Consider the following 19,801-nt stretch of genomic DNA (forward strand, 5'->3'; position numbering starts at 1 on the left):
GTTAAAATTTGTATATAATTTCATATAACTTTATTATTATAAAAATAAATAAAAGTGTATTTTAAGTGTTTGTATACAAATCAGTTAATTTTTACCAATATTATAGTTGGCTAATGAAGCCTATAGGCTACAACTGACTCCCATAGTTTACAATAATAGTTAAGAGATATGTTTTCCTTGAGAAAACTTGCAATGTATTGTACCTGATATCCAAAATAATCAATATTGAATCGAATCAAATCGAATCGTAATCGAAATCGAATCGAATTGCAAGCTTGTGAATCGAAATCGAATCGAATTGTGAAATTTGTGTCAATACCCAGCCCTAGTTATGATGATATCACACTGAAGACAAGTAAATCGCCAGTAATAAAAAAGAACAAATAAACTAAATTACAAGCAATAGGACAAAACTAAAATGGAACAAAGACACACATGAAATGGACCTGCCTGAAAAATTCAAGCACTAAATAAGAAATACTAGGCTACATAAATTGTGTGTGTGTATGTGTGTAATATATATATATATATATATATATATATATATATATATATATATATATATAAAAACAACACTGCATTTTTCTTATTAAAGTTACAAAAATGATTCAGTCAGGAGCATTTTCTCTTTATCTTTTGTTGTTTGATTAACTTTAAAAACACTTTGCTGTCACTGCTTTCACTTTAAGAACGTATGCACTGATCTAATATACTGATACACATGCGCTTTTTCTCGACCGTTTACGTTCACTTAAGACAAATTACTGTTAACGAGGATACTCGCTAAGACACATTTGACCATTCAAGATCAATTAGGTGGCAAAAAGAACTCGGTCAAAAGACAGCGCTCAGAAATAATCTCAGACATTCTGCGCATATACAGAAATTAGCTCTTTTGCTGCTAATGCTAATGCTGTTAATTGCACTTCAATGGTTTAAAAATGCATGCAAACGGGAAGCTTTCGTGACGGCACAGCACTGCAACATCATTTGAATGTGTAACCATGATAGAGACAATAGTCCAAAATCTCTACCAGTTGACAAATTTCTACCGGTTAATCGTGTCTACTGGTATATCACCCATGCCTAGTTCCAAACGGAACACAAAAAGATGCTTTGATGAATGTAATTGGTTGCTCTTTTCTATGCAATTACAAAGGAGACTGGTGCTTTCTTGCTTCAGAAAGGATGCAATCATTATCATCAAACTGACTTTTTAGTTTAGCATATACTGTGTTTTAGAGCAGCTCAGTTCACAGTGAATGCAGCTTCCTCCATCTCGGCATGTGCTGTGAGTTTAATATTAGAGGTCGACCGATAGTGGATTATAACAATAACTAGGTTGGCCCTCTCTGTTTAATAACAGATTAAATCAACCCATAGTTTTTTAAATGGATACTGAATAAAAACAAACATAACACATAAAATAGTGCTGAACTTTATTACAAAAATTAAAAAACAGTACTGAACCATGAAAATGTACTGTACTTTAAATATAAAAAAGAATTATACCTTGATCACTCATGTTAGTGAATGAGTATTAGCTAATGTTAAGTGAAACAACTTTAAAATGCAAAAATGTATTAGTAAATGATACAATGAACAATACTTTTATTAACTTAAGTTAATGTTAGAAATGGACTCCTATTGTAAAGTGCTTCTATTTTAGAACACTATTATCTAATCAAAATAACTATGTATTACAGTGACGATGGAAAAAAAAAAAGGAAATCGGATGCATTTCTGATTTATGTTTCTGTCAGCTGCATGAAAATATAGTTTGCTTTTTCACGTCACTAGCTTTAAACTTGACTGCATAACAAATGCATAAAAGTGACCAGTTGGATATAAAAGTAATGAAAATAGATGGTAATCGTGACATTAAACATTTGGTTCTGGTTTGCATGTATTTTTGTCACATTGTTTTAACCACTTGAGGTACTAATGTTAGCATCCTCTCAGCCTCGACGGCAAACACACTGCTGTTCTCCACTAATGCAACAGTCAACAAATGTATTACTTTATAATATGAAAACATTTACTGTAGCGTACTGTATAACATACCGTTTTCCTCCAAAATAAAAGCTCAAGGGTTTATCTCTTTCAACTGAAGAAATTAGGACAAAAGTATTGTAATTTCCCTACTGTAAAGTAAAATTATATACCTGTCATTTTATTCCATTTCCATGCATATGTTTTAAATAAAATACTTCTTTATTACTTTATTCATATTCTTTAATACTTTTATTATTATAATATTCTTATTGTTCGGCTTCATAAAACACCAAATATAGATTTAAATTTCATCACAACTAAAAAAAGAGGTTTAACAAGAGAGTCCACAATAAAGTCCAGGTACAAGTCAAAGATTTTATACTCTGTTCACTTGAGTTTGAGGTTCTTAATTTTGAACTCTCAAAGTGCACCAGATGCATTTGACTTAATGTACAAAAATTTCTTTCCGGAGGGGATGGGGCATAGAGGGACCAAGCCTGTAGGAAACACTGCATATATACATACATTTTGTAACCATCATGGATGATTATATTTCGTAAAGAAAAAGATAAATAAGAACACAGGATGAATGAAGAATGGGGCATGAAGTGATAACAGTAAATGATAGTGATTCCAGCGTAAAACAGTTGGTGTACATGTGTATACACCTACACACTCCAACGTCACGGGCATATACAGGCTTGTCTTGTACCCACACCTTTGTTATAGTGGATGAATTCTGATACCTTTACAGATACAAGTTCCTCCTCCACTGATGAGAAATTGGAAGCTTTCAAAGAACAAGTCACCTAGGCTGCAGTGCCATTGAATTATCCACCAGGGGGCAGCACTATGATCCACTGCACACCATTCCGCTTGCTGCCTATTCATCTGAGGTTTATCAGATTTCCCCATCAGGCAAGCTCACACACGGCCCACATAAAGTGAGTCACTCTTGTGTGATGGTGTTTAGCACTAAAGTAGGAGTGCTGTGTTTGTGCTTCACACCCAGATGTCGAGGTGTTAGCCCGCAGGGGGTGCAGGCCGAGCCGCGCTTTCATGCAATATGGCTGCCACACCTCTCATCAAAACACACCGAGAACAGTATGAAAGTGTCTCCCCATGGGATGAGTAACGAAGGAACCCTGTTATTGACTTCACTCATACTGATATTCAACTTTCAACTATACAGATGTTAATTTTTTGTGCACAACTGTTATGGTGCAGTACTGATTAGTCATAATTAAACAATTTATTTATTTAAACAAATCATATCTTTGTTTAATCTCTTCACTTTTTGGAGATACACACAGATTTGTTATGAACATAGTTATCGAGTAATGTTTTGAATATTAGAATAAAGTGTTAACTAAATGTAAGCCTCATTAGCAGATAACTGCTTCCGTTTGACTCGTCCACTGAGTGGAAAGTGTCCTGATCCAAACACACTAATGCATGTCCTGTTTCACACTCTTGTATTGACACAGGAGGGTAAGCTTAGAGTCTGCACATCGTTCATCTCCATTTGCTTAACACGCGCACCCCAATGCTTTCACACATTTTAACACAAATTTCTATTAAAACCCACTGACACATCATGCTAGTCCATTTGCGTAGCTAAAGTTATTACCACTGCTGACCGTGCGGGAAGGTAGCAGTAAAAGTTTTGGGTCTGTAGTGAACCATATTCCTTGGTCACACAAATGTGGAGATCAACGGGTGTGCGGTTTTGTATACGCTGAGAAAAATAGACTGAGAAAAGCAGCTTTTGTTAAGCAGGATGTGTTTATGGCGTGGTCTGGGCCAGTTTCTGGTTCGGACCACTGAAACTTTTTGAGACTCATCAGACCTTCCCACACACCTCCAATACACAGACAGCCACCAGTGTGACCCCCCTCAGCCACCAGTTATATTGATATTGTAATTGATCATCCCCCTCCCCTGCTGATGAGTGGGTGATAACGACCCAGGTCTTCATTAGGCAGATCTCAAAGCAAATATGTCTGTACTTTACACCCTTCATGCAACTCAAAGACATACATAAACCAATCCACAATGCATAGTGAAAGCAAGTCTGTTTCTATTAGCAAAAAAACTTATTTCCATTTCATCTTGAAACTTGTACTGCAAACTGGGGAATCTGTGAGGTTTTAGTTGGTTTATTTGTTTGTTTTGAGGTCCAAAATTACTTTAATACTTTAAAAAATTACAGTTTAAGTCATAATATTTTAAAGGCAGAATTTTATGTAAGCTTTCTTGCTTTATAGACATTGACACTGCTGAAATGTAGAAACATAGTATCTAGAAGGCAAATTTTAGCTTTGTTGATGTGAGGTAGCAGAGAGTCAGATTTCTTAGACTTTGTCTGTTCAGAGTCATTTACATACCCCCATCTCCTTCCTCTTGCCATTGGTGAGTTTACAGTGACTCCGCCCTTTTAAAACTCTGTATATAAGCACTCCCTACCTCTCACATCCCAGAACAAAGTTGGAGATTGTTAGAGCACACACACCAAGAGTGTGTTTAGAAGTTAGAAAGCTCCGCTTAGGCGGACAGTCACGAGTTGGGGGGGACGTTGAGGTTTTTAGACCTCTTATGTTACATCACGTTTTTATTTAAGAATCACTTGTGGATTATTGCCCACCCTTGGAAATAACAGAAACCAACCAGTGGATTTTATTGAAAGAAATGGTGGCTTACGATGAACCTTGTGTGGTACCTATCAAACGGACTTTACAGAAGATAGACTATCAGAACCAGATTTACAAAGAACTAGAGGTGAGACCAAAAGACGATTAATCACAAATGCTGTCCTGTTGTTTCTTTTGCTCTTTGTTTTGCTTGATAAAAGCATGTTTGAGTTTCTACATTTTCTTTATCAGCCAAGGCAGAACCTTGCCCTGTTGTTATCTTGTACGCACACTGGCCTTTAAAAGGAGAAAAACCACAGGTGTGTTTCTCAAGAGTGTGTGTTTGGTGGGGCAGGAGCTGAGTGAGTGAGTGCTCTGCAAATCAACGAGGCTAAAGGTCAACTAAAGTAGTCATTGAATTACTGGATTTCATTTGAACAGTTGTAAACATTTTTTGAAATTGTCTTGCCCATTGTGGTGGCTAAATATGCATATACAGGAAGTTTAAAGCCTGTGTGTTTGGTCGTACACCTGAGCAGAAGTTTCACATATTTACTAATGGTTTGAGGGACCCTTCAGGGCTTTTTTTTTTGAAGGTGTGAGCATGCAAAGATTTATGAGCATTCTAGATGTCTGAAAGCAGTCACATCCTGTAGCCCAGGTATGCTTGAGCCATGCTCTGAGCATTTAGAAATGTATTCAAGACTCAGAAAGAGGCTTTAATCTTACTTCTCTTCAGCAGGCTGCTATTCCTATTTGCTGTTTCAACTCTGATTCGGAAGTGGCCACAGAAAGGGTTGAGTTGTCGGGAAGGCTAAAGCAGAAGTAGCAAATTATGAATGAATCAGGAGATTTTTAGGAAGTTGTGGCTCAAAGCTGGGGGACTTTGCTTTAGTCACAACAATAGTTTATTTGGTTCCCATGCATTACCTATGCCAGGTAATCAAACAATACATTTTATTTGTATGGCTTGCCAGTAAGGATTTAAATAATCTAATCCGTCCATCAGAGGGATTTTGAAGAAAGAACAGAAACAATACCATAGACTTCCATTGTTTTTATGTACAGCTAATTATAATGATTTAATACTCCTTAAAACCATACTAGGAAACCTTGAATTGTTTTAATTTTTTTATTTAGTTTTTACCTTTGAGGTAAATCATCCCCAAAGGAAGATTTTATCACATTTAGCTTCTAGTGACAATTATGTCTCCAAAGTTTAGCTAAGCAAACAAAATGTTACACAGCAGTGGTCTAAACTTTAGTTCCTGTGGGGGAGGCTTCCTCCTGCTATGTTCTCCCATTCCAACTCTCCAGGGGGGTCCCTAAAAAGTCAACACAACCTGAAATAGCCACACTATCAGTCTATCTGTCTGTCTACATGTTGCTCTTTCCACACGATGATCTATAATTTCATGAAAAGAGAGAACAAAAGTGTTTGTTATTGCAGGGATTCCCTAAACAGCAGGAAGAGCACAATGGGCAGCAGCAACGCTCTGATTATTTGCGTAGAGCCACTAATCACTCACACAGGTACTGCTGTGGTCTTTTGAATTTAGTGTTTAGTTAGAACGCAGAGGAAGCAGTCTGTCTCCCCAACATCTTGTGTTTTTGGCCACCGTTGGAGAAGGTTCAGATGTGGTCTTCATGTTTATTTGCATGATAGGTTACAGCGGAAGAAGGACAGGCGGGCAGAACTGTGCGGCCAAGTTCAGTTGGGCTTGGGCCACAGTTGCAGTTCCCACTAAAGTGAAGTTGTAGATCTGCTCGGCAGCTGTCTCCGCCGTTCCGTGGAATGGTGTGGTTTCACTTTGCCAAGATGAGAACAACACATCCCTTTTAATATACTTTCAGCAGCTGGAAAACCATCCAGCACTGGAAAATCTATTGAAATGTGCATTTTAAAAAGTGCCAAGCACATAGTGCTTTTTGTCCCTGCCGCTGGAAAGACACAAACACATTTTGACGACAAAGCTCACATTGTTCCAGGAACGGTAGAAGTTTTTTTCAGTCAGATCTCTCGAGTGAGTGTAGGATCAACGTCTCAGATCTGTTTTGCTTTGATCCCCCCTCCTCTCAGGTCTGTTGAGGTTGGCTGGAGGCCCAGTCATTATGGATGTAGGGTTTGAGAGTGCTCACCTCCCCCTCATCCAGGGGGTTCAGGTGCGCCTGTATCTCTCACGCGAGGGCTACAGGGCCTGCCTCAACACGAAACCATAAACAGCTCTTAATGGAAGAAAGGAAAGAGAAGAGGGGGTAGAGTGCTGCCTGTTTATAAGGCCTGGGTCAAATCTGTAACTTACCATGGTGGTCCCTCTGACCCAAATAAATACACACAACCAGTGTTGTCAAACTCCCCCTTGAAAGAGCAAATGTATCTATTAAGTGCTCTGATTTGGAGACCTGTTTGCTATAGTTAGGCCATGATGTCGAATGTGTGTGTGGGTCATCAGCGTGGGACAGCTGACTGGAGTCTCCTACATTCCAGTCATGCCTCTTGAACCCTGGGTGTCCAGGGCTGCAGTCAGAGAGGGTTTTGTTCTTGTTTGTATGCGTGTATATATTGAGAGAGAATTTTTTTGCTGAGAGGGTTAATCTCACTTGATGGGCATAACAGCTGCTAACTCAAGAGGTTGGAGCTTCCGCCTAGCTGTCTGTCGCCCAGGAAACACCAATCAACCTGACCTGCAGATGACCCCTTCATAACCGCACCAGTGAGGAGTTTATCCTGTGAATTATACAATAGCCTCTATTTAAGTGAGGCGGCAACTTGTGGTCTCAACTTTAGCCTTCTTGTATTGGCAGTTGTGCATTTAATGAAGCACTAAGGAATCTGTTGTGGTCCATAGGGGGTGATTAAGTTTTAACGTTTATTTTCATCCATGTGTCTCATAGGAACCCTGTACCAAGCGTGTGAGGCCTCTTGGCCGAGTGACCTCGCTGGCGAACCTCATCTCTCCCGCGAAGAATGGGGCCGTCCGACGCTTCGGCCAGACCCTCCAGGCCTCGTTCCGGGGTGATGGGCGGTCTCCGGGCGTGCCCCAGCAGAAGCCTTGCAGCAAAGCCGCAGCTCCCACACCACCCAAACGCCGCAACAGCACGCTCTGGTCCGAGACTCTGGACGTCCACCAGAAAGGAACCTTTTCCACCAAAGAGATTAAGAGACAAGAGGTGAGTGCAGACGGAACTACGGAATCCAGACAGCACTGTAAAACCTAGACTATTAAATCCACTCTTAGTCTCCCTGCCAGACGCTACTGAATCAGGCCAGTGAGACTTATGAAACCCAAAGGGCCTGGGGCTTGGAAAGTGCCCTGTTCCTTTTCTCCCTCTGTTTTTATTCTCCATCGCTCTACCACTCTCATTCTGGCTGTGTTTTTTTTGGCGTGTGTTCTTAACACGCAATGGAATGGAGCGGAGAGAGTCTGGCTGTATTCTGCAGTCTCAGAGTCAGACGTACAGTGCTAACATAGACTGGCTGGTCTGACACACAAAGCCTCCACCTCTCATTCACAACTAGACTTAGTAATCAGACATTACAGCAAACTGTGAGCCCCTCAAATATTTCCCACCAAAGAGAGAATCTGATTGATGTGTAGGGGCTTGACTAAAAATACCTGAACTATCTTCTTAGTTTTGAATGTGACCATTTTGTTTACTGTCTCTCCAGGCAATTTTTGAGCTGTCTCGGGGAGAACAGGACCTGATTGAAGACCTCAAGTTAGCCCGAAAGGTTTGTACATTTTGATTTTTGGTTGGAACATTTAAAGCAAATAGACCAAATAAGTTCTTGGCTGTGCTTTCAGAGTTAGACATATTGGCTGGCTTCCTTCCTCCATTTATAGCCAAAAATGTCTCTCTTTTTAAAATTAGAGGCTGTAGCTATTATTTACTCTTTTATTTTTTTTTCCATTTTGTGTGTCCAGGCGTACCATGATCCCATGCTGAAACTTTCTATCATGTCTGAGGAGGAGCTGACAGCCATCTTTGGAGACTTGGATGCTTATATTCCTCTTCATGAAGGTAGATATCTTACCCGGACATCTTATTTTACCATAAATGATAGCGACAAGTAGTGCTAATTTATTCTTTACCCAATCAGATCTTCTCGCTCAGTTGGCGAAGGCTACAGGCCGAGATGGCACAGTGGGACAGATCGGCAAGATTGTTGTGAACTGGGTAAGTATCTTTTTGCTGTCTTTATATTATAATGAAATGCACATGAATTGTTGAGCATTGTAAGAGTGTTAAGACTAACTCTCGCTTTCCTCCACAGCTGCCCGGGTTAAATGCGTACAGGGATTATTGCAGTAACCAGTTAGCCGCAAAAGCCTTGCTTGACCAGAAGAAACAAGACCCAAGAGTTCAGGACTTCTTACAGCGCTGCCTTGAGTCACCTTTCAGCAGGAAACTAGACTTGTGGAGCTTCTTGGACATCCCTCGTTCACGATTGGTCAAATACCCCCTTCTTCTGAAAGAGATTTTAAGACACACACCACCAGATCATCCAGACACAGCAAGCCTTGAGCAGGCGGTAAGTACAAACACACATCTAGCAACTGTAGGCTTTCAAATTGAGTCGTTTAAGTGACATTTGGTGTTAATGCTGCCTTTGTTTCTCTTTTCCAGATAAGCATTATTCAGGCTGTGTTGGCTGACATCAACATGAAGAAAGGAGAGTCAGAATGTCAATACTATATCGATAAGCTAGAATATTTGGATGATAGACAGAAAGACCCACGCATAGAGCAGTGCAAAAGCCTGCTTTGCCATGGTGAACTTCGCAACAAAAGTGGCACGGTGAGTTTGTCTTCCACACAAACACACCCATAACAGCCTGAACCGCGGGGGGGCAAATCATTTCTGTCTTTCATTTTCTGGAAATATAAACACCAAAGACACCATATTCCAAATAAGGCCATCATAGGGAAGGAATTGGCTCCCTTTATCTCTCAAACACATGATACAATGACAGGGGAATCTTTGAGAGTGCCAGGGGAGAAAACTGTTAATACTTGCAAATCAGTCCAACGTTCAAACAACATGTCAATAACCAGACCTCTCTTTTTCCTTTGCCTTCTTTTTTCCTCCATTCTTCTCCTTAGAAGTTGCACGTTTTTCTGTTCACGGAGGTTCTGGTCTTGACCCGGCCTGTGACACGGAATGACCGGCATTGTTTCCAAGTGTACCGCCAGCCAATCCCGGTGCAAGATCTCGTATTGGAAGACCTGCAGGACGGAGACGTTCGCATGGGCGGCTCATTCCGAGGGGCCTTTAGTAATGCAGATAAAGGTAAGGTTAATGCCTCTCAGTGTCAGGCTGATCACATCATTTCCTTTATTATTCCATTACTTTTGCTCATTTGAGTCTTTTCTCCTCCCCCCCCGTAGCCAAGAACATCTTCCGGGTGCGCTTCCAGGACTCATCTCAGGGTCAGTCCCACACACTGCAGGTCAATGACATCTTCCACAAGCAACAGTGGCTCAACTGCCTCCGCAGCGCCATGTCAACCCAGAAAGATTCACCACTCCCTGAGAATGAATCCATGTCCACCCCAGCCAGTACCGACATTTGTGCCAAACGGCGCTCGTCTACAGTCTCCGCCATCATCCACATGGAAGAGATGGATGAGAACTGTCCGCGGGCTGCAGTTTCCGCCCCTTCCTCCCCCAGCTCCGAGGAGCCCCCCAGCCCCACTCCCTCTACAACCTCCACCCTCTCCTCGTCCTCTTCATCATCTTCGATTTCCGGCCCCTTCCTGCCTCGCAAATCTAAAAAGGACAAGCGTTCACTCTGCTCGCTGGGAAAGAGGAAGGAGACCATGGTGTAAAGACTTAGATGGAGTGGCACCATGCGGAGGACTTGTATTTATGTGTGTGTAAAGACTGTTTCTACAGCAGTGTTTTTGTGTTACTGTCCACAATGGCAGCTATTATTACCAAATCCCTCCCCCAAAAACCCTCCTAGGTCCATGTGGGCCACACCAGTACCAGAAAGACAGTATTTGTGAGGCGATTGTGTGAATCTCAAGGGATTGAAGATTGAAGACATCCCTCACACTTTAAATAACCATGTTGATTTGTGTGAAAGCGCAAGATCACGCATCTAGTCTTGTTTACTGTTAGTGTGGTCATTTTTTGTTGTTTATTTTATTAATATTGATTTTTTTTGTAATTAAAGTTATACTTTTTTAAACTTCAATAAGATATTTACTGTAGCTCTTTTTTGTTTTTATTAAAAGCACTGTGTTTAGCTTTTAGAAGGGAAGAATACCCACTGAGAAAAGAGATGAAAGTAATGAATACTTTGTAAAAGTCTGATTCATAGCTCTACTGGAAGGCAAGTCTTACAAGTACATTCCCATTAAACGGACATTTTATCAGTTCCATTTTATATTTAAATCAGATGGTATAATTTATCAAGAAAAAATGCTATGTTCGCTATCAATATGATTTTAGTTTCCAATTGGAAAATTTGATATTTTGTAAATGCAAAAATCAAACCTGAGCCATATGTTTTTCCACCCCCCAAAATGATGGATGAATATTACAATGTAGCATCTTGCATGGAGCTTTACTTGTTGAGTCCTGCCTGTATTATCATGAGGGCCCAGTGCATGTACATGCTTGTCGAAGCAGAAAGTTGACGTAGAACTGAGTCGCGTAGAATAGAACTTGAATGTTGAATGAGGGCTTGAGAAATGTTGATATGATATTTAGAAGGAAACTTTGGAATAGAGTTGGATACGACTAGATGGACTTGATGATTGGCGCTACTCTATATTAGCAACCATCCATGGACTTTGGTTTGCTGTCATTTATATTTTGTAGTGTCTTCATGAAGTAGATGGTTTGATACACTGGTAAAAAGCCAAGATGTTGTTTTGAGAAGGAAAGATGAAAAGTATGTTTAAGAGTTAAAGAAGGTTAAAGAATGTTATGAAAATGTAATGTCTATAAAAGTTTGTAACTGAAAAGAATGGATGTACAGTATTGAGAGGGACTGTGGTGGCCTGTATGTACAGTATGTGGTGTAAAAATCAACTATTAAGAACAATAAAGGTCTGTGTAAGATTTGCAACTGACAAGTTTTTCTTCTCTTTCTTCTGATGCAAACTGTTCTACACTAAATCCATCAAAGTTTTCCAAAGGCATTTCGGCAACACATGCCGATGTGATTATAAATAAATAATATAAGATAGATATCATGAAATTGTTTCCATAAATTCCAGGTAGACAGGCACTCAATAAGCATACAGACTCAAATTCACCCACACGAAGGTTAATTAGTTGAACAACTACTGTGTTTTTCTCCGTTGATAATGAATCACTCAAAAGGATTTTAAACAAACCCCCCCCCCCAATGTGGGCGACATGCCTAAATCATCTTCCATTTTTAGCGTTTGGATGATTTTCATACACTGAATCTGTCTCTTATCCAGCTCCACTGCTTTAAACCCCCCCTCCATTTCATTTAGAACTTGGCAGCTGCATAAAGTAAGTCTGTATTAAACAAATACCTTCATTTATCTCCGCAAACCCCCTTCACTGATGGCATTTGCCTCTGATAATCTCTTTAGTGGGAGGCCCGAAACAAATGGGCTGTCAGGAGTCACTTAGCACGTCCGCTTTGGAGTCTGAATTCGAAATAACACGATCGCTTTGTTTGTCTGACGGTCAGTCAGAGAGCTTGTGTGTGAACACTGACGATGGGTCCCAAGAATGCGATAGGTTCTTGTTTAAAGCTAATCTCAGCCAATGAGTTCACAGCATGGATTGATTTTACGTGCATTAAGTCATTTGGCTCTTAAATGCTCAAAATGGCTTTGTGCTTGGCAAGGCCACTTTTAAGAGGTTCAGGTTTTATGGAGAAATTGCCTCATGTCTGCCTTTTAGGGATAACGGAATTCTATTAAATGTTCAGTTGTTTTGCCTGGGGAGGCTGCCTGCTGTTGCGGATTTACTTTAATAAACGCTAATAATGTAGACACACAACCTTTCCGGGGTCAGCGAATGGTCGCACGCATTTACGAGCAGTTTGGGTTATCATAAAGTGGGTTTGTATTGTGAAGCAACACTCCCGTACATTGTTCCTCACTGTACGAGAGGAAACAGCATTTATTGAGTCTACTGGGAGGAACTCAAACAAACAAATGATGATGGTTAGTTTACAACTGCGAACAGATGCATTCACAGGGGGTTTGGGAGACCTTTGGGAATGACCTTTTCATAAAACCATGCCCAATTTAACATTTCGATCTAATTTTGTGAAAACAGCCCAACATTATGGAAACGAAGGTCTTGAAACACACTGTCAAAACAGCCACTTAAACAGTTGCTGAATTAGCACCTACCCGCTTAAGTGTCTAAACAAGTATGAGGAGACTCTTGGCTCCAGAGTAAATCATAATGGTTACATAAGCGAATGTGTCTTCACTGTGTCTCAGATGATTGGGGTTATGTAACGTTTGACAAAGACTAATGGAGACCAAATCTTGAAATAAGCTAATATGTCAACGCCCTCATGTTGGTATATGATAGAGCGGCACAAACCTTGGCCGTAATACAGTAGATCTTAAGTTTGGATTACGTCTTCATGCATTCAAGAAATCAAGATATTGGTTGTGATTTCATGGAGGTGACTGATATTTGATCATGAGTTAGTATATACAGAGTATTGCTATTTTTAACCTAAAGGCACAGCAGAATAAAAAAGGCTGATGAATCCATTAAAGCTCAGATGTGGTCTTTTTTGTTGTCTTCCATACATAGTTTTTGTCTGAAAAAGGCATCAAGGCTTCCAAATTCAATGTTTGCATCATATTGTGCCAAATAAGATGCCTTCTAGTCAGTTTCTAAACAACCACCAACTTATGCACTGGATTGTTGTATTCAAAAGGAATAAAATGGTGTCTGATGGAGCGAATAAAGGAATGAATTTCTTAAAAATCCAAAGTATTATTCAATTTCTATCAAAAATAATCTGTGTAGATATTAAATATTTGCTTTGTTGCATTTAAAGCTCACCTGAACTTGTTCTAGATCAGTAGCTACAATGTTATGGTGATTTGGAAGCCTGTCTAAACCAGTTTCTTCTGGCAGTACGGTCATAAACAAACTGCATATTAGATCATTGACTGACTAGCCAGCTGCCTTCAGTTTCAGACACAAGCATAAACAAAAAGGTCCCAATATGTAGGACAAGCAGCACGATAGTGTTTTTTTTTTAAACTGAATTGCTAGTAAGACAAGAGAGTCAAAGACTGACAGACATAAGCTAGCGTGCACGCACTTAGCACTCAGATACTCACTCTGGGACACTTTATTTAAACAGAACATGAGTTCATTCACCCAGAGGTACTACATAAAAGAATAGCATGATATGCAAACCGTAACTTCCGAGCTAAAGGGGAACTGGTGTCAAATTCATATTAATGCTGTGAATCACTCAGATCTAGTCAAAGATTGACATCCTATTTATCCCTCCTGATAGCTCACATTCGGGAACACAACCCTAAACGCAACCAACAAAACATTGAGCAATGGCCTAATGTGAATAGCGCACAGAATTAGCTACACATGTTGGAGCTGTGGTGTTCATGGAGGTGACTCAAGTCATTTAAATTTCAATATGGTATCAATCATAAAAATGTTACAATGTTACATGTGTCATGACAACTCAGTGTTTGGCATGGTAATGGATATGACAATGTGGATATATTTGGTATTGGCGGAATAGATCTGCTACACTGCTGCTGCTGCAGAGCAAGTACAGGACTTGTTGCTGCTGCCAATACACACACACACACGCACACACGCAACACGCTGCTGTGAGTAAGACATGCTGCTGCGAGTAAGACATGCTGCTGCTGTACATTAGCATACATGAATTACCCGTAGCAGATCTATACAGGTGGAGCTGGGGAGCTCTTGCCGGCCATCTTGGCAAAACCTCTGTGTACAAGACAAGTATACAAGCACAGCTTGAAAGTGGAAAAACCAAAAATAGATTTAAATAAAATATTATATTACATACATATATATATATATAATGTTGTAGATAAATAATGTTGGCTGTAAGATTGACAATCATACAACCAACATTATCCAAGACTGAGAGATGGGTCAAAAGGTTTGATCGCTGAACAGAACAAGATTTCTACCATTTGAATTATGTTTTCCCCAATTTCACTTATTGCATAAATTGTGATTTGTTTACAGGCCATGGTGCCATAAAAAGTTATACAGTTTGTGAAATTTTCAGCTTATGCAAGAGGATCTATTCCTGACAGGAGTTACGGCCAACTATGAGTCAGTTCTGTCAGTGAGGTGGAATCCCACAGTTTTCATTTTTCTCTCTTCATGAGTGATTGCAACATACAATGCTATCAGGATATATTGGTTTCCTTTCTGTGCTAAAGCTTTGTATACAATTACATTTAGCAGACAGTTTATACAGTTTTATACTTTTATACACACACAAGATATATTTATTATATTTATCTTTAACTTCTCTTCCCAAATTTCACAGTTTAACTCTTTGCATTCCTCTATTTTGCTCTTGTGTTGTAGAAACTACATTTCAATAGCTGCAATTACCGTTGCTTACTGTTTTGTTGTAAGAAATCTCAGGACCACACCTACTCTCAACTTGAGACAATTACATAACAATGAACAGCATAGTTCAGAGTTACAGTAAATGTGCGCATATTTTACCAATACACCAACTAGACAGCATAATGACTGAAGCAGTCGAATAAAAATGTATGTATGAAACAGTGCAGTACTTGTAGTGATATTTTGAAACCATTTTGTTAAATTTAAAAACATAATATTTGCCATTTAAAGTTTAATTGACAGTGCTAGCATCATCATAATTTGCATATTAGTTAGCATATTCTGTCATTTTTCTCATTTATTGACATACTGAATGATGAGTATATTCTTTCTGGAAGAATTACACTGGAAAGACGACAATGGCAAAGTTAAGGCAAAGCCTAAAAAAACTTCTGCTGCTTTGCAAGTATCTGCATTTCCTTGTGGAAACGCAATCTAGTTTCATTAGAGGACTGCTTGCCCAGTTGAAGCCCACTGACAGATATGGAAATGAGAATTTTAAAATGGAAAGTTTAATATTATTATAATGATTGGCTTTCTAGAGTACAAGAAGAAAAAAGCTTGAGGTTTCATAGAGTTTATATGCTGCCTCCCTACTTTTCTTAACCACTCTTTCAGGATCATTGACACTCACAACATAAGACTCAATGACCATTAGAGGATCACATAAAGCCAGTATTATCTATTATTCTCTCTGCTCAAATACATGCTGTGTTAGATGAACACTATTTGAACACTAATTGAAACATGTAACAATTTTAGCCTTTTGTTTTCCTTTATAGGTAAAATCAGCTCAAATTTGTGTGTAAATTTAGTAGCATGACATCATGTGGTGGTACATTATGAGGAAGGATTTTGATTTTGTAATAGATCTTTCCTCACACCATTTTGCACAAAACACAATGTTCTGTGGCTTCAGTCAAGTTGAATTATGTTTTTATTACAAAAAGCAACCAGAGTCTGCAGTACTTTAATTTCCTTCCTGAATACCTGATGGCTTAGAAAATTTGAAAGATGCAGCTTTAGTTTTGGGCTATAAACCTTTGGCCTACGTTGTGTTTTCATTCACCATCAGTCATAGTCACGAGAATAAGTCCTATGTCCGTACACAAACATTCAGTGTTCCATCTGGAATAACAAAACATGCACGTAGCCCACGTCTTACACACCATGAATGTTACCTTTGCCTTTTGAAACATAATGTATGGATTTTGACTGCATCTTCTAGCGAATCCTTGTGTAGAGCCTTATCTTTTGACAAGCTTGCGTAGAATAACAAACACAAACACACTTATTGGACCGATTGGTCTTCACCACTACCTGTTCCCCAGAGACTTGTGGGTATAGGTTAACATTAAGTTTCGCAATTCTCCACAACTTTAAATTCAATGGACCTCAAATGAATTCTTGATTCTAGAGAGAACAATGCTTTAAGCTTCTTGTTATCGGTTTGAATCATGATTCACTCACTCAATGAATTGGTCTGTGATCTGAACTACAAGTCATTACTCCCAATCATGTTCAAGTCAAAATTAACCAAGTTCTTTGTATTACATGTAAGGTCGGTGAGACTAAAATAGCTCTAGTTCATGTGACGACAACCTTCCAGAAATCCTGTGTATCAAATATTGTTTCATGTATACATCTCAAATAATACAAATCACATTACATGCATATCATTTTGAATATTTTAAAAACTTGTATGCATGCGTCTATGCATTTATTATTCAAAACATGAAACGCTGCGATTAATAAAAGTGCACTGAAATGTGCTAAAGCAAATATGGCACAAAATGCTTTTATATAAGCTTAACAAAATTTTGAACCTTTTCAAAACATTTCAGATATATTTTTGCACAAATATGTTCCTTTTAAATCACAACATTTCATGATGCATTAATTTTATCTTATGATGAAATATGTCTTGGAGTGTACAAAAATGCCTTTTTCCTTTCATATTTCAGTTCATTTTATATAAATAGATTTTGTCTTATGCTTCAATTACTGTAATTCTATTCATTGATTACATATACCATGAAATATTAAATTGTATCATCTACGTTATAGATACACAAAAAAGGGGGGTTGGACAACAGAAAACCTCCTCATATGTGAATATTTTTTATCTTGTGTAGAAAGAGTTTGATGTGAATAGTTTGTGTCAGTTTCACGATTGTGTAAGTGCACAGACAGGGGTGACAGCATCACCTCATAAACAACAGACAATCTGCTCCTCTTAAATGCTCTTCTGGCACAAAACATTCACCACAAAACAGACCAAAGCTTTTAGGCAGCAAAATTCTACTAAAACTATGATCATTGCCAGACCACCCATTCTACGACCGTAGTATCCCTCGATTTCTTGAGAAGAAAGAAAATAAGAGCCAAATTTAGAGCCGAGATGTTGCGATTGAGGTTGTAATTGTGTGTGGAGATGAGGGGTGGAGTCGGACAGTGAGATGAGTTGATTGAACCAGATCCAAATCAAACACACAGCACTGGGGGGTCTCTTTCCCCTGTAAGAGAATCATTCTCTCTTCCTGTTGAAACAGATTTAGAGCTTTAGACAGCGATGAAGACCTTGCACTATTGTTCTCCTGTGACCTAAGCATCCATGACTCCAATCTGTCTGTTCTGAGGGCCCCGAGGGCCTTCAAAATACAGAAAAATGAAGAGAATCTCGCAGTTTTACAGTCATGGATTTTTTTCCAACGTGGACCGACAGCAACCTCAAAAGGAATCTCTCTCTCTCTCTCCCTCTCATGGTTTTCAAGGATCTGAAGGTGTGTTACACAAGTGGTCCTAAGCTTCTTCCAGGCCAACACACTCAATCTGTCTAATGGAAAACATCAAAGGAAGAAGAAGCAGTCCAGAAGCTCAAATTATGTGTTCCTGACGTGACTATAATACAAACACAGACAAGACTGAGCAGATCTCAGCCATGTCAACAAGTGCTCATCTCTCTCTGAATAGGTTTGGCTTTAGTGGCTGTATATTAGCATCTATACAGCATCTTCCCATTCCGAAACAATCTCTACAGTCTTTCATCTGATATTAAACATATCATATTTATTTAAATCCTGAACCAAACACCCAACCAACTCGACAGAGCAGCTCTCAACAATAGCGGGAGTTTAGGTTGGTGGGACTATCTGTTTGTCTCACCAATGGGAGTGAAATCAGTTTCTTTTATTATACTTTTGTTCACTTTAAGTGAAAATCTAAGAGAAAATCTTTTCTTGGAAAGTTTCTGGAAACATAAATCATATACACATATATATGCAACAGCAGACCTAAAGCTAAACACATTCTCGAAATTAATCCAGGATGGAAATCCTTTTTTTTATTTTTATGAAAGCATGGCCGTAAAGCAGGGATCTCAAACTCCTGGAGGCCACTATAGCCAAGTGGTGTCTTCATCAGGGGTCAGTAACTGTTGACCAGTCACAACAAACACAACTGTTTTTACAACCACCATTTTTAACAGAGATTCGCACAAGTTATATTTATTCATACATGATCGGACCTTTTCCCAATTTTCAGACTCGTCATTTCATTCCTCATTCCTTGCAAACTGCTCTGCATTAAGTGAATTAATGACACCGTGTTCCTTGAGAACGCTAATTTACTCCTTGTGGAACAATAAACACAAAGCTGTTTCCAAAACCGGTCCTTGTTCCCTATATAATACTAAGTAATCATTCGTGCAGTTTTACAGGCAGTTATATTATTTCCAAGAATTAAGGTGTAATGTGTGATAAGATTATGCCAACTGAATTGTTATCAGGGATTGTCCAGAGTATTGTGAATCCAGCATACTTCCTTTGAGAGCAAGAGGTTACGCTGAGCTGTCACTATGGTGTGGACTCATTCTCTGGTCGATGCTTGTGTTTGTGTGAAAGTGAGTGTTGTCTCTGTGAGGCTGCGGTCAGCGGTCAGTGAGCTGAACTGCAGTCATCTGCTAGGCTCTGAAATGCTGTTTCGGCCTACAGCAGTGATTCCCAGAAAACCTCCCATCATGCATTGCTGGGAAGGCAGATAAGACTCATAATTCTCCTGTCCATGAATTAGTGACATCTGCAGAACTGCAAGACCGATCAAAGAACAAAGGCGCTCAAAGCAAACCAATAGAGACAAAACAAGAGTTATCAAGCAGGTCTGAGAGAGGCAAAAAGTGGACAAATCATTGAATTAAACAGTCGATAAAAATAAATATATTGATGAAGAAAGAGGTGAGCTAAAAAAAAACATCAAGAACAAGCCCAGGTCATAATTCACAACAAAATAAAAATAAGATACATTTTGCATCCCAATTAAATGCAATAATTAAAATTATTTAAGCCTATTTCTACTTATTAAAAACATTTCAGTGCATTTAATTTATGATTACATATATTAAAAACATTACAGATTTTTTTGTGTGTAAAAAATAGCATTACAAATTTTAGCTATATTTTAAATACAAGTTGACAATAGAAAAAAAAAACAATGCAAAAATGGTTATAAGAATGACTTTGATGACAGGCCTATAGTAATTTTGAGTGGTAAAATGTAATTAAG

The 19,801-nt window shown here is 38.9% G+C and overlaps 1 protein-coding gene across 3 annotated transcripts in view; it reads left to right on the top strand.

Moving 5' to 3' along the window:
- net1 (neuroepithelial cell transforming 1) overlaps nucleotides 1-10,464 on the top strand; it is a 28,322-nt gene extending 17,858 nt beyond the window's left edge. For 2 of the 3 annotated variants that reach the window (XM_079869018.1, XM_079869019.1), the window contains exons 4-11: nucleotides 7,521-7,796; nucleotides 8,296-8,358; nucleotides 8,552-8,648; nucleotides 8,728-8,804; nucleotides 8,902-9,159; nucleotides 9,255-9,425; nucleotides 9,731-9,917; nucleotides 10,016-10,464. In XM_079869018.1, the coding sequence (XP_079725144.1) occupies nucleotides 7,521-7,796; nucleotides 8,296-8,358; nucleotides 8,552-8,648; nucleotides 8,728-8,804; nucleotides 8,902-9,159; nucleotides 9,255-9,425; nucleotides 9,731-9,917; nucleotides 10,016-10,455 (1,569 nt within the window). In that variant the 3' untranslated portion in view covers nucleotides 10,456-10,464. Of the gene's footprint in view, nucleotides 1-4,471; nucleotides 4,774-7,520; nucleotides 7,797-8,295; nucleotides 8,359-8,551; nucleotides 8,649-8,727; nucleotides 8,805-8,901; nucleotides 9,160-9,254; nucleotides 9,426-9,730; nucleotides 9,918-10,015 lie in introns of those variants that run through there. The other variant, XM_079869020.1, reaches the window with a different exon arrangement.
- Nucleotides 10,465-19,801: the final 9,337 nt, after the last annotated feature.

The sequence above is a fragment of the Squalius cephalus genome, assembly GCF_949319135.1.
Source record: "Squalius cephalus genome assembly, chromosome: 4".
In the NCBI taxonomy this organism is placed as follows: Eukaryota; Metazoa; Chordata; class Actinopteri; order Cypriniformes; family Leuciscidae; genus Squalius; species Squalius cephalus.